Source organism: Macaca nemestrina, chromosome 8 (genome assembly GCF_043159975.1).
Source record: "Macaca nemestrina isolate mMacNem1 chromosome 8, mMacNem.hap1, whole genome shotgun sequence".
In the NCBI taxonomy this organism is placed as follows: Eukaryota; Metazoa; Chordata; class Mammalia; order Primates; family Cercopithecidae; genus Macaca; species Macaca nemestrina.
In genome coordinates this window covers 12,019,495-12,045,906 of record NC_092132.1, presented here as the reverse complement: position 1 = coordinate 12,045,906, position 26,412 = coordinate 12,019,495, and the positions used below count along the sequence as shown (strand labels likewise).

The 26,412-nt window shown below is 51.1% G+C and overlaps 1 protein-coding gene across 5 annotated transcripts in view; it reads right to left on the bottom strand.

Annotated features, from left to right (window-relative positions):
• Positions 1–26,412, bottom strand: part of LOC105492837 (N-myc downstream regulated 1) — a 60,406-nt gene that overhangs the window by 26,715 nt on the left and 7,279 nt on the right. For 3 of the 5 annotated variants that reach the window (XM_011760104.3, XM_071067804.1, XM_071067805.1), the window contains exons 2-4: positions 20,036–20,116; positions 16,008–16,043; positions 401–506 (exon numbers count right to left, since the gene is read on the bottom strand). In XM_011760104.3, coding sequence (XP_011758406.1) covers positions 401–506; positions 16,008–16,043; positions 20,036–20,098 — 205 coding nt within the window. In that variant the 5' untranslated portion in view covers positions 20,099–20,116. Of the gene's footprint in view, positions 1–400; positions 507–16,007; positions 16,044–20,035; positions 20,117–24,365; positions 24,386–26,412 lie in introns of those variants that run through there. The other 2 variants (XM_011760105.2, XM_011760106.3) reach the window with 2 other exon arrangements.

Here is a 26,412-nt window from a genome sequence, read left to right as displayed (position 1 = left end):
AGGAAAGTCAATGAAGGGTCAGTCATCTGGGGGTGGGGTGACAGATAAAAGTACAGGATTTTTTGGAAGGATGAAAATGTTCCAAAACTGTGCTGATGGTTGCCCAGTTCTGTGAAAAGACTAAAAACCATATGTGTGCATTAATATAGAAGTCACTGTCACAGACAGCAAAGAACTCCCCGTGTTCCCAGCGCCTCTGGGCACACAGACAACTCCATGCCCACATGCAGCGCATTTCTGGCTTTTCCAGGCTGTGGCAAGAGTTCTTCCCAGAACAGCTCCAGGAAGTCCCAGGCAAAAAGAAACCACCGGCTCCCGGCCACCAGCCCTTCTCGGCTGCCTTTTTCCGCCACTCTCTTGGGAACCGGCTGACAGGGAACCAGAGCTCCTCAGAACTTACGGTTCATGCCGATGTCATGGTAGGTGAGGATGACAGGCCGGTTTCCCTTGGGAGTCCCACACAGCGTGACGTGAACGGAGCCATGTAAAGTCTCGATGTCCTGCTCCTGAGGAGACACAGCAGACAGTGGGCTGGTCATGTGGGGTTCGCGGCATCCGTGTGCCTGAAGACACCCAGCCTGTTTCCAACTGTGTTTTGAGGAAGCTCACTTCTCATCTGGCCATAAGATCCCTGGCTTCGGGCAGCAGCTCTCTCTGGCGAGAAGCCACTCCCAGGACCAGGGCTAGGAGGGGACTCCCAGGAAGCAGGGGACAGAGGCCTGGCTCAGACTGTGCTGTTAAATGCACAAAATGCCGGGGACAGGGCCTGCCTGTGACCATCTCTGCACCAGACTGTTTGCTCCGTCCGGAAAACAGGCCACCAAGCCTGCGCTTCCTTCCTTCCTTGCCCCCAGGCCCCACTGACCCCACAGGTTACTGTACCTGTAACTAACATCTGGTGGCTTGGGGTTACCCAGAATTCACTCCCCACTTCCAAGAACAGCCCCCAATTTCCTTCAGGAGCCCACCTAACCCTCACCCTCAGTCCTAAGAGTTCTGTTGACACTGACCCCCCTCCCCACGTTTCACAAGTCAAGGCCAGTTCATGCACTCCACCTCCCAGTTGCAAGGACTGGATCAGGTAAGAACACATAGGTTGGCTCAGGCCAACTAAAGCCAACTGCACTTATTTCTAGTAATTGGGGAACTGGACTGGACTTGATGGAGTAAGGCTGAGAGGGCTGGATCTGCAGCAGCTACATTGTCACCATGAGGCAAGGGCCTGCCTGAAAGTATGGCCAGCCCAGGGACAGAAAAGAGTGAAAGAAGGTTTGGGGATGGCATCCACCACCTGGGATTTTCAGTTACATGGGCCACCAACTTCCAATCCCATGTAAGCCATGTTGAGGTGACCAAAAAATTCTGAATGATACCACGCCCACTCTCCCTCCTGCCCTTCTTTCTCATTGGGCCAGGTGGTTCTTCTGGTCAAGGCCAACTCTCCAGCTTGGCCAGCGACCCCCAGCCAGCTTACTCCCAGTCATCCCCGTGCCTCTCTGCACCAAACCTTCCTAACAGTTGAAGACCTGCTCATCTTTCTTCCTCTGGAAAACCAAATAAAAAGGCACCCTGCCTTGGTTCCAAGCACCCCAGTTCACTCACGGACCAACCTTTCACCTGCCATGTTCATCTGAACTCCTGCAGAGGGTGGTCGTGAGTCTTTCTCAATTGTCACTTCCACTCGCCCTTCACCCCATGCCTACCCTGGGCTTCCGCCCTCCTCAAGGTCACCCAAAAGGTCCCGAGGACCCCGGTCACTCGTCTCCCTTGAGTGATGTCCACGTCTGCGAGCAGTGACCTCCCCTTTGAAGTGCCCCGCTCAGGGCTCTGCTCCCACAGGGCCGTTGGGAAGCAGGGAGGCAAGGCCATCAGGCTGCTGAGACCATCCAAGTGCCAAGGCAGTGCTGAGCCATGTCCCTCCACGTCCTCACCCTCACAGGAGCCCTGCCAGGGCCAAGTGACCCAGCTGGCTGAGGAAGTAAAGTCAGTGTCCCAGAGTCACATGGGCAGGCAGCACAGAGGCGGGTCCCCCAGACAATCAACCTCCGCGGGGCCTCAGGCTTCTCAGCACTTGGCCCGCCCGCGAGTGGCGCACACTCAGGCCTCACGAGGCCACTCAGCCCAGCACGCTGCATTGATTTTCCAAAGAGTAAATGAGGCAGTGAAGTGGAACACAGAACACTCCAGATGCTGCTGAACCTGCTTCCAGAAGCTGGCGGAAATGTGACCTATACAGGTCACTGCCGTGTGGCGGCAGAGGAGAGTCAATGTTCACAAACTCACGCTTGAGAAGAGGCGATGGGACAGATCACCACTCAGGTGCCCTGTGGGGGCAAGTCACCTCCTCCCCAGCTTGAATCTTTAAAACAGGAACAGCCTGGCCCTTCCTCCCTCCTAGGGGTGCTGAAAGTCCAGAGAATGCCGGCTGCTCCATCCGCGAGTGACCCGCTGTGACTCGCGGATGGCAGCCACCCACACGCCATCCACACCAGCGGGTGATCAGATTCCACCTCTGCTACTTCTTCACCCCTGATACTTAAGGCAGTTTGATTTCATCTGAGAAACATTCATTAGGCACCTATTGTATGCCAGGTCCCCTATGTCCCTGCAGGGATGAGTGGGTGACAACTCACAAGCTAGTAGGGGCAGTGGAGACGGTCCCAGGGGGCTGCAGGTCCTCTGGGTCCTCTGAGAAAAGCGGAGAAAGAGGATTTAACCCACTAGGGTGTTGCTGGGAATGGGACCAGGAAAGCCTCCTGAATCCCGTAAGATCAACGATTCTCAACCTGAGGAACAGGTTCAAAAATAAAGAAAAACGGCATCCAATTCCCAGGCTCCCCCGGAGGGTATGGAAGCTCCGTACTGAGTTTCCAACAAGAAATCACCACCTCCCCATCCCCAGTAGAGGAGTGCAGGGGTTCCCAACACTCACTTGGAGAACCCCGAAGCCAGCCAGCCCCAGGCCACCATCGTGCTTCTGCAGAAAGGAGACAAGCACTCCAGCTCACTCACGGACCAATCTCTCACCTGCCATGTTCATCTAAACTCCTGCAGAGGGTGGTCCTGACTCTTTCTCAATGGCCACTTCCACTCACCTGCCCTGGGTTTCCGCCCTCCTCAAGGTTACCTAGAAGTTCCTTGTTCCTGAATGGCCAGAGATGCGGCAGTGGTTACCAGGGGAGGGTGGTGACGTATAAAGAATGTACTGTACGGAGCTAGGCCCAGCCCCCTGGGAGCACCTGGGCCCGCCCAGCACGGGGTCATCCTGGCACCTGCATTAGCCCCCAACACCGTAAGTCCCCTGGCACAAAGAGCTCAGCCCCATCTCCCTTCCCCACTCTCTGCCCCTCAGGGCCCAACGCTTCTTTCCTGCACATAACAGGCACTGGAAAAATCCATAGATGAGGGAGCAGTGGCCCAGCTTCCAGTGGGGGCCAGAGATCATCTGCTGGGCCCAGCCTGGCCCTGGAGCCACTATGCGAACAAAGGTCTATTTGTTTGTGGGGGCACATTCTTCATTGTCTCCCCAGCTGGCCCACATGGCTCCCTCTAAAAGACAGGCCAGGGCAGGCGGTGTTCCCACCACCACGGACATCAGAGTTCAAATCCAAGTCCTACCACTCCCCAACCTCTGAGCCTCCAGGTCCTCACCCCTGAGCTGGGAGAGCCGCCTGCACCACAGGCTCCATAGCGGGAGAGGAGTCACCTGCACAGAGCCCAGAGCACAGCACTAGGCGGGAAGGGGACTCCCGGTACGGGCAGCAGAGGGTGCTAATGTGGTGGCAGGTATGGGACACGCCACCCCAGCTGGCATCAAAAATGTCCCTGGCAGCCCCGGGGTTGCAGGTGCGTAGCAGATTTCTGACTCATCTCTTTGAAGGTCTTAAAATATACAGCCATGGAACCAGAACTAAATTGGAGGATCTATCCTTCCAAGTCCAAGAAGGAAAGGCTACCTGGGTCTCATTTGCTGCTCTGTCCACAGACCTCTGCACAGCTGCCTGCTCTCAGTGGGCACCCAGTATCTGATGGGTAAGAGATCTGATCCTGGCACATAATGGTGAATCACTAGGAAGGAACTTTATCTTCTAAGGGCATTGATCCATGCTGGGCTCTTCCCCACTCTGCTCCTGGATTGGCCATGAGATGCTCAGCTCCCTCCTGATAAGACCCCCAGGGTTGGTGAGAGCCTAACAGGGCACCAATGCTTCACTCCAGCTCATGAGGAGTGTCAGGACCCTGGCTGCTGCCTCAACACTGCCCCAAACCTCAGCCTGAGCAGGACTCAAAAAAGACGCTTTCGACATTGCTTGCCTTGGTGGGAAGGACAAAGACCCCGTCTGAGAAAGTGGAAGTGAAGTGGTGGAAGTCACGCAGGGGCAGGGCTGCCTCCCAGGCACAGGTGAGCAGAGGTGAGGGAGAACATTTGCTAAGCGCCTACGAAGACTAAGGCAGGGTATCAGACCTCCATGCCACCGGGAGGCCTATCAATCCCATTTTACAGGTAAAGAAGTTGAGGGGACTCTCCCAAGGTCATAGGCTTGTGGTGGTAGAATCGGGATTTGAACTCTCTCCACTGGGCCCTTGCTCCTTTGTGCCAGGGTCTGCTGGCCCCCATCGGTCCTCCACTCAGTTCCTGGACCCCCGGCACACACAGAAGGAGGAGAAAAAAAGCAAGTGTTGTACCTGTACCCAAGTCCCATCCCCTAAGTCACACACATACACACACACACACACCCCCACACACCCCCAACAAACACACCCACCAACAAACGCACGTGCACGCACGCGGTTCTAAGCCAGTCAGAAAGACTGTCTGAGATTGAATGGGAGAATTACAACGCTCACAAACACAGGCCTTTGTCCTATTCAGTCCCAAAGGAATGTTCTGTCCTTCTGTCCCTGCCGGGATAAATCACTCAGTGTTCTGGAGAGAGGAACCCGTCCCGTGTCTTCCACGTTTTCCCAAAGAGAAAGCACAAGGAACCCAGAACATCAGAACTGCAAGGTGCACTGTTCATCCTCTTGCCTGAGAGAGCAAAGGGCCTGTCTCGGGGCTCATCAGGGATCCCCCAACTTCTGGCTGGGACAAGGCTGGCAACACAAACACAACTCCTCCACCATCCAGAGCCCCACACCCAGCTCTTCCACAGCTCAGGACCAGGCCACAGAAGACCCTGCTCACAGGGCCTGATTCAGACAAGACGACGAAAAGGCAAAAACCTGGCTGCACACACTTGCCTCTCACCTGCTCTGGAAGAGTCTAGAAAGCTGCTCTCTCAAATCTAGAGGTGATGGCAGGGATGGGGGCAGTAATAAACTGCCACTGCATCTTACCCCATGCCCGCTCTGAGTTTCTCACACGTGTTTTCTCATTAAATACATGCAACAACCACTGCAGAGATGAGAAAGCTGAGGCTGAGAGAGATTAAGGACTTCATCCAAGGCCACACAGCTGGAATAGTGGGGCAGGATCTGAACCAAGCTTGGATTAGGATGTCTGCATCCAAAGCCTGTACTCTTTATCATCCTGTTTCACATTCTGTGCCGGGCAGAAGAGGGGAAGGACACCTTTCTCTGCCATGTGCACTGTGACTCCCTAAAGGGTGATGCAGCGAGTCAGATTCCCCACACTTATTTGACTGCAGAACACTTGTACCTCCCCAGCGTCTCCAAGGACTGGCCATCCCTGCAGCACAGGCTGTTACACTACCAAACAGAATCAAGAAATAATATCTGCTGCTCCCATCCTCCTAAAACAGGCACCTGCCCCCAAACCGCAGGCATGTGTGTCTTTGTGAGGAAGTGTGCCAGCATTGGAAACACCTCAGCACAGACATCAGACATCACCTCCTTCCTGCTACCCACCATACACACGCCATGCAAACCCTGTTCTCTTCTTTGCAGCACAACCACAATTACAAATATACATGTAACAGCTGCCTCCCCAGCCAGACCGCCAATTCCCAGAGGGAAAGGCTGGCTCTCCAACAGACAGAGTCTGGCCCGGAGGGTGCACTTAGAGATTTACAGTCTACACTGCCTGTATGCTGGCAAGTAGCAAACATGGCACCTACCACTATGGTCTACACCGCCTGTAAGCTGTCAAGTGGGGAAATAGGACCTAACACTATGCCTTGAAGATTTCATCTCTTTGGCTGTCAGTCCTGGCTTGGGAGCTTTAAAACTATGGCAGACTCTGTTGGTTGGCATCCCAAACATCTGTTGTTCCCTTCTTTTTGAGGATAGAATTCCAACTGCTGTACTAAGAAGCCAAGTGCCTGATAAAGTGGTCCCCTTCCTTACTCAACTCCCTTGAAACCAAGGACGGTCAGGAGGTTCAGTTCTGGCCAATGAGATGCCAGCAGAAATTCCTGCAGCTTCAAGGAGTTTTTTAAAAAGGATCAAACTTGACCTTTTGATTCTTGTCCTTTCACCCTCCTGCCTGCATTCTACTTGGGACATGGATGAGATGCTCGGGGGTTTGGTGGCCATCCTACCAATCTAAGGACCAAAGCTGCATGCTCAGGTGACAGCAGGAAGTTGTTAAGGACTAACTCCAGCAGGGCTGGGTGACATTCATAGCCCCGGGTGTTAAGTTTTTTAGGCTGGTGAGAATAGCAAACATTTCCTTGTTACAGCACTGTTTTTTGAGCAATGTTATATATCCTAATGTTATAACCACCACATGCCCTTGGCCAAGTTATCAGCCTTCTCTGACAATCCCTGCCATCAGTTGTAAGCTGAGGTCAATGACAAGGCCTCCTGTTCCACTGAGATACTCCCAAGACTAAAACCATGGGACGGACCTGATCGTGTTTTGCAAACTGCGGCGTTTCCCTCCACGTCAGCTGTTATGGACAACCGCTCCAGAGTGATTAGCGTGAAGCTGCCAGGGCCAGCCCCGCTGGCTTAAGTCAACTCTCTGGATGATCCGGAGGGGCTCTGGAGGCCAGCTGTGACTGTCTCCCCACTGCCCCCGGTAATCCCCTCCTTCCCAGCAGGCCCTGGCCAGATGCCGACCGTGCTGGGCTCTAAGAGGACGACCGCGTACCCAGGCTCTAAGTCAGTTGGTGGGCTGGGCGACCCCTCCCTCAGTCTGACAAGCCTTGGGGTCCAAGCATGGCCTGACCAGTCAGGGTACCCTCTGGAAGAGCAGGCCAGGAAGCTGACTGTGGCTTATCAGCATAAAGTCAAGGCCCACGGCAGCAAGAAAGGCAAATCATGGGAACAGAGGCTCAAGTGAAAATGTCAGGGGCCTGCCCCCTCCCCACCATCTTTTCATAAAATGATACACTCCTCCCTCTATATTTTCCTGGTTCATCTCCTGTGCCCATGGAGGAGGAGGGGCAGCCACAGCAGTGCCATTCATCTCATCTCAATGATCCATTCCATTAAGTAACAAACACAGGCCAGGTGTGATGGCTCACGCCTGTAACTTTGAGTTTGAGACCAGCGTCTGCAACACAGTGAGACCTCCTTTCTACAAAAAATAAAATTAGCCAGGCATGGTGGCTCATGCCTATACTCCCAGCTACTAGGGAGGCTGAAGTGGGAGGATCACTTGAGCACGGGAGGTCACAGTTGCCGTGAGCCGAGATTGCACTACTACACTCCAGCCTGGACAACAAAGGGAGACTCTGTCTTTAAAAAAAAAAAAAAAAAAAAAAGAGTAAAGAACACATAAAGTACCAGAGATAACTGAGGGAAGTGTGTGTAGCCAGGAGGAACACGATAAAAAGACAGCCACCCACTTACTAAGCAAGTTCAATAAAGCCAGCTTTGTCTCCTGTGCTATATCATGACAGTCATTGAACAGATAGTCTCCGGGGCCGAAGTATAGGTGCCCAGCAAGATAACAGAGTTAAGATTCAAGATAGATAGGTCCTTGGGCTTCCAAAGCCATGACTCCCCTGCAAGTCACACACAATGGAAGACCTTCCAGAGGTCAAGCTGGGCCTGTCACTTCTCACTTCATTCCCCAGGCTTCTTTCATGTTGACATAAGGTCAAGAGAATTAAACAAAGTTACACGGAGTCAGGGAACAGGCTGCTATGGGCAGAGGGTGTCAGCCTGGGAACGCATGCAACTGGAACCCACACTGAAGACCTCAGTTCTCCAAGGAAACAAGAATTAGGAAGAGCGTCTTTGTTTGGATTAGGGTGAAGAGATGGAGCAGACCCCGTCATCCATGGAGCAGGGGAGGGTGACAAAGACCTGTGAGCTGAGCTGGCTGCTGTGTGCGTTCAGTATCTGCAGTGCACTCAGGGACAGCAATGCTCCCCACTGTTTCACAGATTAGGAAACTAAGCCCCAGGGAGGTCAAGCAAGTGGCCAAGGACACGCGAGTAGCAAATGACAGGGCTGGGTCTGCACTCGCTTCTGCTCACTGCACCCTTTCTGGGACGCCAAGAGATGAGTGAGGTCAGCCTGGCAGAGCCTAGCCTGGACAAACCTCAGAGGCCCTGGTATGAGCCCTACCTCTCCTGTTCTATTGGAGGGTGCTCCTAGGAAACCCACAGCAGAACTGCAGAAGCAGCACACTGTGTTTATTTTCCAAAGCCTCATTTTGCGCTGATCCAGATGAGTGTTCCTGCCATCTGTCACTCGAAGGGTTTGCTCTAAGTCCCAAGGGCTTTCCTAGGAAGTAGGGCTGGGGGAGGGCGAGGTTGGGAAATGGCGAGTTGAGGATTTCCAGGCTTCTGTCTGAGTTCTGCCCACCTTCAGTCACGGGGCATGAAAACAAGAAGCAACTGTGTGGAAAGAGAGAAATTAGCAAAAGGTCACCATTTCCATTTTCCCTGTGAGCTGGTCTGCTTCCAAAAAGAGGAGGGAAAACAGCCCCTGTGAATGGGATCGTACATCCCCAAGACCAGCTCAGCTCTGCCGAACAGGAGGCCCTGCAGCAGAACGGGAGCCAGACCTCCGGAGCCCCCGCCCAGCCCTGGTACTGCCCCAGCCCCTCCACCACTCCACACCGAGGCCCCGCGGGTAACATCAGCTCACTTCTCAGGGAGCCCTGGTGAGCACACAAACACAGATTCCCATGGAAACCAAATCAAATCTAACCGTCTGAATAACTCCAGATCCAGGTGGAGGGAATTAGAAGCAGCAAATCCAACAGAAAAAGCAATTTGAAGCCACAGAAAGTCACCCGGCCCACGAGATACAATTTATGGGTGATGAAGTCAACGCTGCTGTCCCTTCCTCAAAACTCGTTAAATTCACTTTGGCTCCAGACGTGCGGACTGAATCCGCTTTTGCCATCTATCTCATCGTGGCGTGACACTGAGCAAATCCCTTCAGATTTTCTGGGTCTTGTATCTTCAATATAAAACGAGGATGGCAAGGATACCTCCCTCAACACGGTTTCATGAGGATCACATGAGCAGATGCAGAAAAAGAGCCCAGCATGGTTTCTGACATACAGCAGAGCTCAAGAGAGGCCCGCCAGTACAACTTCCATGACTATAGCATTTTTCGGAAGCAGATGGATCTAAATCTAGGAGTATCTCAACAGTACCCTCTGGCAAGTTCCCTAACATCTTCAAATGGGTCTCTCATCTGCAAAAGAGGCCAATACCCCTCACCTTGGCAGGGAAGCCCTGAGACAATGAGTACGCAAATATTCATTCTTCCTCCTCTTCTCTCCCTCAGGTGGCCTTCCACAAATCTCCCCGTCTGGAGCAGAAGTCTTAGACTCTAGAATTATAGCCAAAGAAAAGAAGCTGGAACCCAAAACACTCCCACCCTCCCTACTCCTCAAATTTGCAAACACAATTGCCTAAAACCTGATGCCGGAGGCCTCTCAGCAGAGCCAGATCAGACCTTGTCCTTCCTGCAACCCCGACACCTAGGCCAGCAGCCCGCCCACCCCGTGCTCTGAGGGTTCCAGAATCTTCCCAGGAACGGGAGCCAGGCGGGGGCCTGACAGCGCTGGCAGAACCTCATACGCAAATCACCAATCACTTTGCCCGAACATCACCCAGGACAAAACACAGAGATCACCTAAAGGTGATGCCAGTGACGGAGAGATAAGGCCTGATGCCATCTGCTCTGGCAGGCGAGCTGTCTCCTGAGACAGGCCACCCAGCAGCTCAACACAGACTCCACCAGCAGCTCCTCAGTGCCAAGCTCTGGGCTCAGTGTGTGTGTTTTGATTCATTTCAAAAACAAACAAACAAAAAGCCTAAATTATTGACTACATTGGGAAAGGAAGTAGGAATCTGCCTTAGTCAAAGTGCGGAAGCAGTAATTCTTTTTCAAGGAATAACATCGACTGCTTTCAGATACACAAAACAAAGCCACTCAAGACTCCTTAGACTGAGCCAAGGGGAAGCTATGCCCGGGGGAAGAACTGCCCAGGAGGGAGCCCTATTTTAACAAGCAGGTAAGAAACCAACTAAATGAATAGATAAAATCCATTTGCCATTAAGGCACATCAACTCTTGAGTCCTACAACAAATCTTCCTCAGTAGGCCAAACATAAGCCCAATGAAGTGTTGTTTAGATTATCTGCTTGGCTAGATCTTTTGACAAGCAGACGTGGCAAAGGTGAACCAGAATCTAGTCCAAAATGGCTTGATTAGCCTTTGCAGGAACAGGGCTGTACTCAAGCAACACGGTTGAGAGAACTGTCTGCATCAGACAGCCCTGGGCTCAATGTGGCCCACTTCACAGCTGCCGCCCCTGGGAAAGTCTCAGTTTCCTTATCTGTAAAGGATGATGGTACAGGTCCCCAAAGGTTCAGCAAGAGAGCGTGGGAGGCCTTCAGTGCTGGCCTGGCTCATCAGAGGACACCGAAGTGCATGGCGGGCAGGTGCTGTCCTGTCACTTTGCTGGAGCTCCTGTGTGAATCTGAGGTCAGAGCATGCTGGCCAGTCCCCGGGCTGATAAGCCCTGTAGGTCCCCTTGACCAAAGCTCTGTCCTTCTCAGTTCCTAGCCCTGTAACCCATCGTGCCCCAGAGAGCTTCCGTCGTCATACTGCACCGCATCTTCTGAAGGAAATTCTACAGCAACCCGACACCCAAGATTTTGGAGACTGCTGAAAATCTGGGGGATGCTTTCATCAATCTCATGAGTCCCTAACACCTTCAAATCTAAGAAGCCAAATCTAAATGAATACGGTTTTATACAAAGATTTTCTTTTGGTAACAACCTTGAAAAAGTGTCATTCAACACTCAGATTTCAGCTCAAATATTGTGACTTACTGGGAACACTGAGTCTGTTAACAGCTTACAGGAATAACACATTTTTGCCCTTGGAAATTTCAGAATCCAGATCAGAAAGGCCTTTGCTCCGCCTGGAATGATCTATCCCCAGTCTTCTCTTTGTCACGTGACTGGCTCCATCTATCTTTTAGGTTCAGAGCAATGTCATGACTTAAAAAAGCCTCAACCTAAGACAGCACCCCAGCCATGCCCTCTCCCATCACCTGGCTCCGTATCACCCTTCACTATTCTCTTCAAAGCACCTACAGAAGCTGGAATTCTCACATATGCTTGTTTGTATGTTTGTTTGCCTCTTTCTTCTAAGGAATCTGGATTGGTTTCAAATATGCGCCCTGGAAGCACATAGCTTGAGGTCCCCTTTCCAGCTCTGCGATCTCAGGCAAGTTCCCTAACCTCTCTGTGCTTCAGGTCCTCTCTCTCCATAGGATGGGAACAGGATCGCTGTAAGCACCCATGGGGCACATTTGGCATGCTGCCAGGCACGCATTCTGTGCTCAGCTGTACTGAGCTATTATTCCAGAATGTAGGTTCCTGAAAACACGGGTCACTGCCTGTCATGCTCATCACTGCATCCCCAGCACCTAAACTAAGGCCAGGCACAAAGTGGGCATTTGTTAAAGAAACAAAGGAAGGCACAACAGGGAAAAACGCCCCAACCTCATAGGACAGCTCGGGGGATTAACTCAGAGGGCTCAGCCCAGGCTGGTGCAGGATGCTGGGAGACCTCCTCCTGACCTCTGCTCTGTCCTTCCAAAGGCTTCTCTGTGTGGTCCCCACTTTAATGATGTCCTAAGGGGCAGCTCCTTAACGGACCCCAGCCTGAGCCACATAGGTTGACCTTCCCTGAGAGTAGGGGCGAGAGCTCCTATTCTCTGTTCTCTCAGTTGCCTGTGTCCTGAGATGGGAGAATGCAAAAGTGTTTTTGCAGACTTTCCAGAGAAACACAAATGTGAGGAATTATCTTCACAGGGAACAGATAAACTATGCTTTCTAGGTTTCTCAGAATTGACAACCAAGATTTTAAAATCCAAAATAACCATATGATCCAGTGATAGGGTTTGGCTGTGTCCCCACCCAAATCTTATCCTGAATCGTAGCTCCCATAATCCCCACATGTCGTGGGAGGCAACCAATGGGAGGTAATTGAATCATGGGGGCAGGTTTTGCCTGTGCTGTTCTCGTGATAGTGAACGAGTCTCAAGAGATCTCATGGTTTTATAAAGGGCAGTTCCCCTGCACAAATGCTCTTGCCTGCCACCATGTAAGGCACGCCTTTGCTCCTCCTTCACCTTCCACCATGAATGCGAGGCCTCCCCAGTCATGTGAAACCTCTTTTTCTCTGTAAATTACCCAGTTTCTGATATGTCCTTATATCAGCTTGAGAACGGACTAAAACCTCCAGCAATTCCACTTATGGGTATATGCCCCCCAAAACTGAAAGCAGGATCTCAAAGAGATATCTGTACGTGCATGTTCACAGCAGGCTATTATTCACAATAGCCCAAAGTGCCCAAAGTGTCCACCAACGGACAAATGGATAAGCAAAATGTGGGTCATACATACAATAGAATATGATTCAGCCTTAAAAAGGAAGGAAATGCTCACACCTGCTACAACAGGGATGAACCGTGAGGACATGATGCTAACCTATATCAGCTAGACACTGGCAAAGAACAAATCAATGCAAACGAATACAGTTTTCTAATAATAATATAGTATATGATTGCACTTATATGAGGTACTTAGAATAATCAAAATCACAGAGACAGAAGATTGAAGGGTGACTGCCTGAAGCTAGAATGAGGAGTTGTTTAATGGGACAGAGTTTCAGCTCTGCAAGTTTTAAAGTTCTGGGGGTGTGGTGGCTCAAGCCTGTAATTCCAGCACTTTGGGAGGCTGAGGCAGGCAGATCACATGAGGTCCGGAGTTCGAGAACAGACTGGCCAACATGGAAAAACCCATCTCTACTAAAAATACAAAAATTAGCCCAGTGTGGTGGCGGCCACCTGTAATCCCAGCCACTCAGAAGACTGAGGCATGAGAATTGCTTGAACCCAGGAGGCAAAGGTTGCAGTGAGCCAAGATGGCACCACTACACTCTAGTCTGGATGACAGAGCAAGACTCTGTGTAAACAAAAAGAAAAATACATAAAGTTCTGAAGATGGATGATAGTGACAGTTGCACAGTAATATGAACATACTTAATATTACTGAACTGTACATTTAAAAGTAGTTAAGACGGTAAATTGGACGTTATGTGTATTTTTCCATAACAACAAAAATAATTAGGGAAAACACCCCATGATAGTTAGTGGATAGGGTATGTGATGCTTGGCCCAGCACTGATGCGGGAAGCACCACAACACTAGCCCTTGTTAGTGTCCTCTCTCCAATGCCACTTAACAAGGCTGAAGCGCTGTCTCCATTTCACAGATGGGGAAATGGAGGTGAAGCAACTTGTGCTAGGTCAATCACCAGGAAAGGGCATCCATGGGGCTTGCGGTTCACTCTTCCTGGCTCTGGAATGGGGCTTTCACCTGAGGAGGATGGACAATCACATCCCCACTGCAGGAAGATACAACCTCAGTGCCAGCAAGCCGCTGCCCTGGGGAACACAAGGAGCTGACATTTCAGCCACGGGGAAGGTTGGCAAGGGCAGCTTCGATCAGGCTGAGGGAGGCTGATGTGGCCCGGCCCATCCCTGAATGAGCAGATGTCCCCTGGGACTAACTTCCAGCAGTTCTCAGCTCAGAGAACCAAACAACCAAGGCCATGGTGCTGGTGCTGCAGCCACCGCATCTGTTGCAGCTCTGACTGCCCTGGGCGCATTTTTCCCCATTCTCAAGAGGGTGAAAAAGAGGATCCGCTACCATAACTCTTAGCTGCCCCACCATGCCACCCTGAAGGAGTGACTTCTCCTTTTCTCCGTCCCTCAGGTTCCCTAGCTGTAAAATGAAGGCTTGGACTTGATAAACCTCAAGACAGTGCATTCACCTCCCACCCTCCTGGAACACCTTCGCATGCCCAGCGTCCTGCAACACAGAGAGGAACGGGATGGAGCTCCGGCCAGGGCGTGGGAGAAGCCTGGACCTCAGCACACGAGTGGCGCAGGAAGAACATGGGCTTCCTTCCTGGTCAGGCAGACCTGAGTGTGGCTCCCGGTCCCTCCACTCTGGTCTCAGTCTACCCATCTGAAAAATAAGGCTAATGGTGCCTCTCATGTTACCATGAGATATTGAGGCATTACATGAGATATTAGCTGGGAAGCTCTCAGCACAGTGCCTGGCGGGTAGGAAGCCCTCACCAACATCACTAAAACCTACACAAGCAGCAAGGGAAGCTCTCAGGGCTGGAAGAGGCGAGGCCCAGAGTCTGGCACCACTTCCCCAATCACTGCTGAGTGACCTCAGGCAAGTCAGCTCCCAATGCTGTCTCTCTTCTTCTTCTTCTTCTATTTTTTTTTTTTTTTTTTTGAGATGGAGTTTCACTCTTGTTCCCCAGGCTGGAGTGCAGTGGCGCAATCTCGGCTCACTGCAACCTCTGCCTCCCAGGTTCAAGGGATTCTCCTGCCTCAGCCTCCCAAGTAGCTGGGATTATAGGCACTTACCACCACGCCTGGCTAATTTTTGTATTTTTAGTAGAGACAGGGTTTCTCCATGTTGGCCAGGCTGGCCTCGAGCTCCTGACCTCAGGTGATCTGCCTGCTTTGGCCTCCCAAAGTGCTGGGATTACAGGTGTGAGCCACTGTACCTGGCCCTTTCTTCTTCTTCAACACTGAGGTCAGGGTGGATCTCCAGGAACAGCCTGACACAACCAGGATGAGGAGAAAATACACACCTTGGGGGCAGTATCGAAAGCCTGGATGATCTACTAGCCAACGCTTCCAGCCCCCTCCCCTCCTTTCCGTTCCTTCCAAAGACAGTGCAAGATTCCTCACCTCGGGATGGATGGGGGCGCATTCATGAAATAAGAGATTCAAGAGGAAAAGTGGAGTTGTTTTGAGGTACGGAGGTAGAACAGAGGAGTGAGATGCAGAGCACAGAATGGGTCCCAAACTGGGGACACCTGTGCAACACACAGGTAGATGTTCAGGTGAGCACATCTCAGCCGCCTTTGGCTGGTCCAGGAGCGCGCCTGTCCTTCTTCAGGGAGACCACGAGCTCGCCAAATGCTCAGGCTTTCTGCCCCGCCCTCTAGAGCCCAGCACAGCACCGGACCCACCCGAGCTTGGGGCTAACGAGTCTAGGACTTAAGAGTTCCTCAAGTTCTGACCCAGCCCTCAGCTGAGAGAGCCCAGTCTGTTCTCCTGAGAGCCTGTTCTTGGACACAGCTGAGCTGCACCCCCTGGCACGCCCTGCAATCCTGAGTGGGGATGGAGATGCTTCAGTTCTGGGCCAGTAAACCACAGAGAAGGCTGGTTTCAGTTTCCCAAGCAGAGCCAAGAACATCGAGCTTTTGCTTCTGTTCCCTCCCCTCACAGGGTCCCAAGCCAGCCCGGCGTCACACCATTCTCCCCACACACGTCCCACCGTTCTGGCCAACTCTTTGGGGCTGAAACAGGAGGGGAAGTGACTGGTTTCTACTTCTCTGGCCAGCACTCAAGTCAGCTTCTGTCTGGGAGCAGCAGCTGAGGGTGAGGACCTAGCTGAGACCACGGCCTTCTCCCCCCTTGCCCACAACGTTTGCGGAATGATCTACTTAAACCAATGGAAAGAAAGAGGAAAAAGAGAAGATGGGATGAGGAAGGGGAAGGAAAGCCACATCCTCTACTTGCCTGGACATCAAACTCTTGTAGGAGGCTGGTGATGGTCTGTGGAAAGATAAAAAAGATTGTCAATTTCATCTGTGTCCTCTGTAAGAGAAACAATGTTGGGACGTATGGGCCTTTCTACGCCCTGAATCTGTTAACTCTGCTCCCTCCTTTGTGGGGTCTCCCTAATTCCTCACAAAGGCAGGCTTTCCTTTCCCTTTTTTTTTTTTTTTTTGCTTTTTGAGACTGAGTCTCGCTCTGTCGCCCAGGCTGGAGTGCAGTGGTGCGATCTCGGCTCACTGCAAGCTCCGCCTGCCGTGTTCACGCCATTCTCCTGCCTCAGCCTCCCGAATAGCTGGAACTACAGGCGCCCGCCACCACACCTAGCTTTTTTTTTTTTTTTTTTGTATTTTTAATACAGACGGGGTTTCACCATGTTAGCCAGGATGGTCTCGACCTCCTGACCTCATGATCCACCTGCCTCCGCCTCCCAAAGTGCTGGGATTACAGGCATGAGCCACTGCGCCCAGCCCAGACTTTCCTTTTCATCGCAAAATAGAAGTCCAGCAGAAAAGCAGACACATTAACTGGATTCCTTTCTGACAACAGCCTTGACAGATAAAAATCTGAAGGTCTAAGCTGATGACAAGCTTGAGAGATACAGAAATTTGATATCTGACTATTAATTGGTCTCCCTGACTCCACCCGTGTGCTATACTTTTAAAACTCAAACCTGACCACATCATGGTCCTCCTTACATTTTTTCTATGGCTGCTGTCATCTGGACCTGGATCAAATTTCAATCTCTTGTGAGTAGAAACAGGCAGTGGAGACCTCTAAGCATTTCCCTCAACCTAAAAATTCTGAGTTTCAGGCTGGGTGCGGTGGCTCATACCTGTAATCTCAGCACTTTGGGAGGCCGAGGCGGGCGGATCACCTGAGGTCGGGAGCTCGAGACCAGCTTGACCAACATGGAGAAATCCTATCTCTACTAAAAATACAAAATTAGCCAGGCATGGTGGCACATGTCTGTAATCCCAGCTACTTGGGAGAATGAGGCAGGAGGATTCCTTGAACCCAGGAGGCAGAGGTTGCAGTGAGCCTAGATCACACCATTGCACTCTAGCCTGGGCAACAAGAGCGAAACTCCATCTCTCAAAAAAAAAAAAAAAAAAAATCTGAGTTTCAGCCCAAATTCTATCTTTTACCAGAGTTGTCCATGGCAGGACAGGCCCAGGAAGACAGAGAAAAGTCCCATGTCCCCTCTGGCCTGGTGAAAGTGTGACTCGGAGGACCAACTGGAGTCTTGGTTGGCCAACGTTCCTAACAGATGTTGCTGGCATGTTTTCCTCCTCCTGACACAGAGACGGAGTCCCAACACTGTGAAAACTGAGCCCCAGCCTCACCGATCACAAACCTCCAGAAAAGAAGACAGCTCAGCAGAGGAAAATGCAAAAGTGATGAGGGGAACAGGATGATGGAATGGAGCCCCCACTAGACGGCACGGATTGGAAGACTAGATGACAACACAGGCCCTTATGCTGGGGATTCAAATAGCTCCACATTCCCTGGGCTGTGGGCAAGAACATCAGGGACTCTGGGTAAATTCAAGTGGAAGCAAACGTGGCTGGCACCTATACCATTGCCCTGTGTGTTATATGTGCACGTGTGTGTGTACTGGTGGGAAAGAATGGAGAAAGCCATTCTGTACAACAAGCACCAAACTTCAAAATGTCAGCAGAGTGCAGTGGCAATCCGGATTGTGGACAGACACAAGGAAGAACTTCCCAATAGTTCAGTCTAACTCTAAACACTTTGCTGAGTCAATCTAAGGAAGCGAAAGGAATTTATTTCCATCTAAACCTTGAAAGAAAGGGTAAATATTCACTGAGAGATGCACTGGCATGTAACCCTGAGTGGATAAGCTCTTAGAGACATGTTTCATACATAAAATGTTGTAAGGATTCCAGTAGGCTGCCTGAAATAAATAAAAAATATTGTTTTAAATGCATTCACCCTTGGACCCAACGATGCCACTTCTGAGAACTTTTTTCTAGGGCTGTATCTGCACATGTATGGAATGAGACACATGAAAGATACAAGGGTGCGAATTTCCTGCAGCGCTGTTTGTAATAGCAAAAGGCTGGAAAGACATAGGTGTTCACATACTGGGCACTGGGCAAATACACGAGGTAGAATACTGTTTACCTAAAAAGAGAAAAGCAAGTGGATTGTGGACTGATGTTGAAAAGAGCTCCCAGAAATGTTAAGTGAATAAAGGAAAGTGTGGGATACTATTTTCACAGGGCTTTTTTAAAAGGTAGAAATAAGAATACGGTGATACGTATTTGTTCTACCCAGAAGTTTTTGTTTGATTGTTTCAGAAGACTATGTCACAGACCCAGAGTTAAGAGGACATGGATTTAGAACCTGCATAGTATACAGTAGCGGTTGGCACACTGCAATCTGCCTCACCAAATGTTTTAAATTTTTACTGGAACACAGCAAGTACATTCACTAACATACTGTCTATGGCTGCTTTCTTGCTATAATGGCAAAGTTGACTGGTTGCAACAGAGATCATGTGGCCTTCAGTGTCTAAGATATTTACTATCTGACCCTTTGCAGAAAAGATTTGCAGACCCCTAGGGTGGAATGATAAGCAAGTATTCTGTAGCTTCCCCAGGCTTGGTTCCGAATTCTAGTTGTACCAGCTATCTGAATGAACTTGGCCAATCCCCTTCCTGTCTAGGATCAGTTTTTTGTGTTGTTTTTTTTTTTAATCAGCAAAAGGTGAAAAGAGATAGTTGCCTCACACATTTTTAAAGAAAAGTCTATGAAATTATGAACCTAAAACAAATCAGTCACATGTAGAGTCATAAGGAAATTAAATGAACAGTCTTTTCACTAACGTCAGCTGGCCTGGGTTTGATACCATGTCCCACACTTTGTAACTATGCAAAGCAGACAAATTAACCTCCCTAAGACTCAACTTCCTCCTCTACAAAATGAGTACAATCACAGAACCTGGGACCTGCATGAACCAAAGCTGAAATACGGTTGGCAGAGAAGCAGGCATGCAGGATGTGGTTAGTGAATGGTAATTATCATTTTTAAAAGCATTTAGTTGGCTTTAGACTAACTTCACTTTTGGACCAAAGCTTCCACATTTTTAAAAAGACATATCATCAGAGGTAGTTATGAGGCTCAGTGAGAATTGGGATGTGAACATGTTTTGAAGCTATAATGTCAACTGTGCAAATGTAAAGGTTCATTCATCATCAGAACAATCAGCCCAGGATGGGCCCTGCCAGCCCAGCCTATAGGACAGGGGCCTCTGTTTCCAACAGGAAGGGCTCTGTTGACAGAAGAGGTTTGCCCAAAAAAATAATAGCAAGTGAAAAAGCGACTACGCATTGCCCATCTCCTCTATTGCAAAGTTCTAACTGCTCCCTATGAATTAGGTCACTCCATCCTCACTTGGCCCCAAGAGGTAAGTCCTAATGTCACCATTTTACAGATGAAGAACTAGAACATGAAGAGACTGAGAGGTTTGCAAGTAGACACCAAGCTGCAAAGTGTCACAGCTGGGATTTAAGCCCAGACGGTGTGGCCCCAGGGTATGCAGCTTTAATCAGAGCTGAGGCAGGCAGTCCTCATGGGCAACTGGGCCCCATGTTGCATGTTCTATAACCCCAGAATGTTAGAGACGGGAAAGCTGAGAGAACCTCTGGTTCGATGTCCTCACATTACAAATGACAGCAGAAAGGCCCAGAGAAGTGGGCAAGGGGCCCAGCCCCCAATCCTATGGGACTTGAACCAGAGCCTCTCACAACTGTGCATTTCAAGGAAGCAGTGGACACATGTGTTATGTGTGTATGCATGTGTGTGTATGCTGTGTACATGTGTGTGCAGCATGTTTGTATGTTGCATACATGTGTATTTCTGCAGTGTTTGCATGCCCATAAGTGCGAGTCTGAGCTCCGGTGTGCCTGTGTGTGTCTATGTGCACATGTGCCTGTGATGGGGTAGCCAGGAAGATCTCCACTCACCTCTCCTTTCTCCACCAAAGGCTTCACCTCAGCGAGGTCTACGTCCTGCATCTCCCGAGACATGTCCCTGCTGTCACCTGCCTGCAAAGAGACAAAGGCCAAAAGGTCAACACTTCCTGCAGAGAGGTTTCCTGAAGGAAGCAAATCCAAGACCAATGGCGAGAAGGCCAGGCCTGTGCTCGGCCCAGCGGCTTCACCTCTCTTGTGATGCACTGCAGGGGATGAGGAGGCCCCTTGTACACACGGCCCATGGACCCAACTCAGTCTTTCCAACTGGGCCTAGGGCAGTGGATTTCCTGGGAGAGGATACTGAGGCTCACAGACACTACCCTCCCAAAGAAATGGATGGATCAGGCTCACAAACAGGTCCCCATACCAAGTTCAGGCCCACCCACCATACCCAGGACACAGCTCACTGCATTCTAGACGGGGACCTGCATTGCTCATCCCAAAGTCAGGCAGCCCAAGTGACAATGAAACGGGAACACAAGCTCATACCATGCTTACCATGTACAGGCATAGTACAAGCTTCAGCCTCACAGTTAGCCCTAACAGAAGGCTGGTGACGCAGACGCAGAGACACACAGGCACACGCGTGCGCGCGCGCACACACACACACACACCCCCCACGGTGCAGGACTCTCAGCTACCTGCTAAAAGGGAAGAGGGCAGAGGAAAACCTTAATCCAAGGAGTTTGGCAGGCACTTGAACACACAGTACAATTTTGTAAGAAAAAGGACCTCCAAGGCAAAAAGCACTTCCTGGACCAAAGCAAGGAATGGGCCAGATGAGCACAGTTACCTGTGCTCTAACACAGGGCAGGTGCAGAACTGTGGGCTGCAAAACCAGACTGAAGCAGAGCCCAGGAACACTCAGAATGCTGCCATTGACTCCCTGGGGTGCATGGCTCGGGCAGGTGGTGATATCTATTAATCATACTTCCAAGAGCTGAATCTAGAAACCAGAAGTATAAGCATGTATTCCTATAGATCAGTAGTCAAGTTAGAAAAATTAAATGCCCACCAATCCCTGGGGTGAAGCATAAAAAATGCAGAATAAGGTCAAGTATTACAGACAGCATTAGAGGACTGGGGGTGAAGGAGTAAGTGACAAGGGGGAAGAGCCCAGGCCACCCACCCGGTTCACAGATCCGGACTTTCTGAATGGAAAAGGCCATGAGAACCAGCCTGACCAAAGCCCTCACACTGCCAGCTTCAGAGTGGGAACCTGGGCCCCGCACTGCCCAAGGCCCCTTGGATGCAATGGTAGAGAGAATGCAAGTCTCTGAAATTCCTGCCGAGGGCTCCTCTGAAGACCCAGGAATTCCCAAGAACCCGGTGAAACACCTCTTAGAGGTCAGCCGGCAAGTGTGGGCCACCCTGAATCCACCCCGGATCCATCCCTTGTGCCAACACATGGCATTCCATGGGCGGATCCCGCTCTCCACTGGGGTGCTCTGGTCTGGGGCCCCAGCATGATTTTCCCCAGTAGATAACCAGCCCCACAAGAATGCCTTTATACAGACTTTGGAGTCTATGCTCCAGAACATTCTGAAAACAAAGTCGGTTTTATATTTGTGAGCATTCCTGGGCAGCTGCCAGCTTGGAGGCAGGAGGCATGAAAGGCCCGGGTCTGTTAGCCTTGCTAATTCAGCAGGTTCGTGGTCCCAAGACCCTGGCCTGTGGGACACCTCGCCTACACAGCCTAGGGAGGCTTCCAGAAGCCCAGGGCCCTGCCAACGCCATCCCTCATTCTGAGACTGAAAGGACTTCTCATGTCACAGGAGCTTCTTAGCATACCCTGCTCAGCAAAGCACGCCAGGGTGAAGTCAGGGGGCTCTCACTGTCCCCCCAAGTGGGTTCAAGCAGTCCTATCTGTGAGCTTCATCAAGCAGGTAGCTTGTTCTTTTCTCTATCTCTAGCTCCCAGCATGAGAGACTCTCCTAGGCACAGTCAGGCTGCAACTCCCTCTCTCAATAAATGAGCAATGCAGCTCAACAGCCATGCTTTCAGTAAAATTCACTTTTAAATTGTCGCTAAACCCCAAGAGTGCAATGTCTGGAAAACAAATTCTACATTTAAAAGGACTCAACAAGCCGGGCGCGGTGGCTCAAGCCTGTAATCCCAGCACTTTGGGAGGCCGAGGCGGGTGGATCATGAGGTCAGGAGATCGAGACTATCCTGGCTAACATGGTGAAACCCCGTCTCTACTAAAAATACAAAAAAACTAGCCGGGCGTGGTGGCAGGCGCCTGTAGTCTCAGCTACTTGGGAGGCTGAGGCGGGAGAATGGCGTGAACCCGGGAGGCGGAGCTTGCAGTGAGCCGAGATCACGCCACTGCACTCCAGCCTGGGAGACACAGCGAGACTCCGTCTCAAAAAAAAAAATAAAATAAATAAATAAATAAATAAAAGGACTCAACAAACGCTGTGGTTCAGCCCAGTTTTGTCAGTTCTCTTTGGCTTCCAGAAACCATGATCACACTAGGATATGGTGTCAGCCTCCACCAGCTCTCTCCTTCTGCAGAACACACAAGAGAGAAATGTCCACCTTCCCCGTTTCCTCTATCTGGTGAAACCTATTCACGCTACCCGGCACCTTTTTCCTTCCTACAGCTTAGCTTCCCAGACCACAAGAGGCAATGGGTTGAAAAATCACTGTGTCTCCTAGAAATATCAAGTTCTTGAGCATCTGCTTTTTTGAGCTGGTGGGGCCTTCTCTGACCCAACCCCCTCAGTGCTAAAGGCCTTTGGGAAGTCTAGAGATAAAACTGTCGAGGATGATCACAGGACGTATCTAAACTAGGGGGGCTTTTATCTCCCAGGGGACATTTGGCAATGTCTGGTGACATTATTTATTGTCCCCCAAATGATTCCATTGATTTTGAACCATTTAGGAAGTGTCCTAGACTCTGAAGTCTGCGAGGAGACTGGATAAAGCTTTGCAGTAGTCTGGGGGGACTGTGGGAGCTGCAGACCTGAAGGCAGCCTGCATGTTGGCCGTGCCCTGCAATACCAAGGCCACATGAACCAAGGACTGCAGAAGGTGCTTTCTGCGGGGTGGCCCAGCCAGCTGCTGGCAGTCCACCATCAGGGCAGGAGGAGAGCGGCTCCCTCACCTCAGTTCTCCCAAACTGGGCCCGTCAAGCAGCCCTTACCTTGTCCCTGAAGCCTCAACCAAAAAACTTCTCAAACTTTATTTGCAGGAGCTTTTGTCCAAAGGAAATCATGTAAGGAAGTTCAACATTTAAAAATGTTAAAAAATAAATATTTAAATACTTAAAAAGCCAAGGTGCTTCGGCTGAAGCCAGGAAAACGGGCCTGAACCCCACTCCACCTGGGACTTGGCTCTCTACAATCTGCCCCCACCGGTCCCCATGCCACCAGGCTGGCCCTCAAACAATATCTGAGTTCTGGGAAGCAGGTTGGAAAACTCAGGATTTATTCAGAGGTTTCTTCCTACACTAGGTTCTATGTGCCCAACACGGAGCTCAGAACAAAACTAACACCAGCTCTGGTGATGAGATCGGCTATGGGACCCAGGTGGGGATCATGAGCTAACAGACCCAGCTCCCACCCCCACGGAGCTCACAGTCCTGAGGGGACAGGCGCTCCCTTGGGCTCACTCATCAGGCTGCGTCTGGGCTGTGTCCACTGTCCTGTCTGTCCCCCTGGAGGGCAGAGTGGACGCTGTCTGGACAGCATCCAGGACAGTATCTGTGCCTCCTGGACAGAGATCCTCAGCTCAGTACTGCTGACATTTGGGCCCCGCAAGCAGCCTCTGCCTTAGGGGCTGCCCTGAGCATGGGAAGAGGCTCAGCAGCATCCCTGGCCTCTGCCCACCACATGCCCACAGCATACACCCCAAGCTGTGACCAGCAAAAGAATCTGCAAACGTTGCTAAATGTCCCCTGGTGCGACATCCACCTTCCTTTGGAACAGTTGATTTTAGTAATTCCTAGTAGGTAACAGTATCCAGAAAATGTCAGTTGGATGCATTCTTATTTAATCTAGTGCGCGCGCACACACACACACACACACACACACACACTCAAACGCACTCACACATCCTCTCACCCTGACACACTTGCAAACTTTCCTTCTCACACTCATTCTCACACTCACACACTTATACTCACACATACATTCTCACACACTCTTTCTCACACACTCACACATTCTCACACACTGAGACACTCTCACTTTCATGGGTTCTCACATTCACAGTCATTTATACTCACGCGCACACACACGCACACGCGCACCCCCCACCACCTTCATTCACGGAGGAGGAGGCTGGGCCCAAGCGGCTGCCGCTGTCCTGAGCTCACCCCGCTGGCTGCAGCACAGGGGCTGGAGGGGAGCCAGATCCGATGTTCACAGCCTTCCTTCACTCCGCTCTCCCCAAAACACTTGTTCTGGGATTCAAAGTCACCACCTGAGAATCACGGAAGGACCCAGTTCTGGCAGAAGACGCTGACTTCTGGTGTCTGTGATCTCCTTCTACCAGCAGGAAATGGCAGGTGATACGTGACCTGGTTTGGGGGCTCGGGCTGGTGCCTCCACTCCTGCTCCCTCCCGCCGGGCACCTGAGGCCCTCATGGCTTAGCAGGTGTGGCAGGTGGAGCCTGTCTCTGGGCTTGAGGTCCTTGCTGGACTCCAGTCCCTACCCCTTCCCTCTGCCTCGTGCAAAGTCCTAATCACAGAACATTGGGGCCCACTAGAAAGCATCCAAGTGGTCCTCTAACAGGCGGGGTAGCAGGGCAGGGCCACATGCAGCACAGCGGGGGACCCAGGGCTGACTCCTAGCCCACCTGCCCTGCCTTTGGAGTGGCTTAGGACTGACAAACCGTGTCTCCATCTCCAAGGCCATCTTTGCTCCCTAAGAAGCACAGAGGACACTCCTCCAGCAGGTCTCCTTCAGCTAAAACCCAGCTTAGCGCCAAAAACAGGGCTCCAGGTCACAGCACCAGCTGCCAGCCTGACTTGTATCTCCACTTCTTCCTTTCCCATCCACCTGCTTGGGAGGAATTCCGAGAAGACCAGAGAAGTGAAAGGTAGCCAGGAGCTGGGGGAAGGCTTGCCGGTCAGATGCTGGTGTTATCATTTATTAGCTCTGTGATCCTGCATAATTTATCGAATCTCTTTTTAAAAATGTATTCTTCTTTTTGTCTTTTAGAGAGACAGGGTCTTGCTATGTTGCCCAGACTGGTCTCGAACTCCTGGGTTCAAGTGATCCTCCTACTTCGGCCTCCTGAGTAGCTGAGATTACAGGCATATGCCACCATGCCTGGCTATCTAACCTCTTTGCCTCAGTTTGCTTGTCTGTCCGTGGGTATGCTAACTCCTGCTCCCAAGGATCAGCAGTGCGGCTTAAATTCAAGAGTGGCGGGGAGAACCTGGCAAACAGCTGCTTAATTCATCAGCATACTTTCCTCTCAGGGCTGCCTTGGAGATGCCAGGACATCTGTGAGGACGCGACCTGGGTTTCAGTCCTAGAGTCCCAGTGAGGAGAGGGACACATGGAAAATGTTCAGCAAATTGCCACCAAGGTTGCTGATTATCAGGCCCAGTGCACCACCACTAGGGCCCTCCTCTCCACCAGCACTGTCTGTCAATGAGTAACGAGGGCCCAAGAGGGGCCACACAAATACCTTTCCGGTCCAGCAGACCCAGGAGAGTCAGTGGAGAGCTGGATCACAGGTTCCAGGCAAAGTCAAGGCTAGGATCTGCCTGAGGAACAAAAGAACATGACCCGTGACCCTGGGGCCTGGGGGGGCAGTGGGCACAGGCCTCTTGGGTAATCTGAAGCCACTTAAGAACTGTTCAATCGGCCGGGCGCGGTGGCTCAAGCCTGTAATCCCAGCACTTTGGGAGGCCGAGACGGGCGGATCACGAGGTCAGGAGATCGAGACCATCCTGGCTAACACGGTGAAACCCCATCTCTACTAAAAAATACAAAAAACTAGCCGGGCGAAGTGGCGGGCGCCTGTAGTCCCAGCTACTTGGGAGGCTGAGACAGGAGAATGGCGTAAACCTGGGAGGCGGAGCTTGCAGTGAGCTGAGAGATCCGGCCACTGCACTCCAGCCAGGGCGACAGAGCAAGACTCCATCTCAAAAAAAAAAAAAAAAAAAAAAAGAACTGTTCAATAGCTCCTGGGGGACTGAGGGGACACACAGAACCTGTGATTCCCAAAAACCTGAGTGGGGCAGCAGGAACGTTGGCCTAGGAATCAGGGCATGGGGACCCTGCCACCTTCCTATTCCATGACTCTGAGCAAGTCACTTCCTCTCTGGGCCTTGGTTTCTCCATCTGTAAAGTAGGCACAGTGTATGTCTATGGAGATCACGCTGTCCACAACAAACTTATAGGCAAAC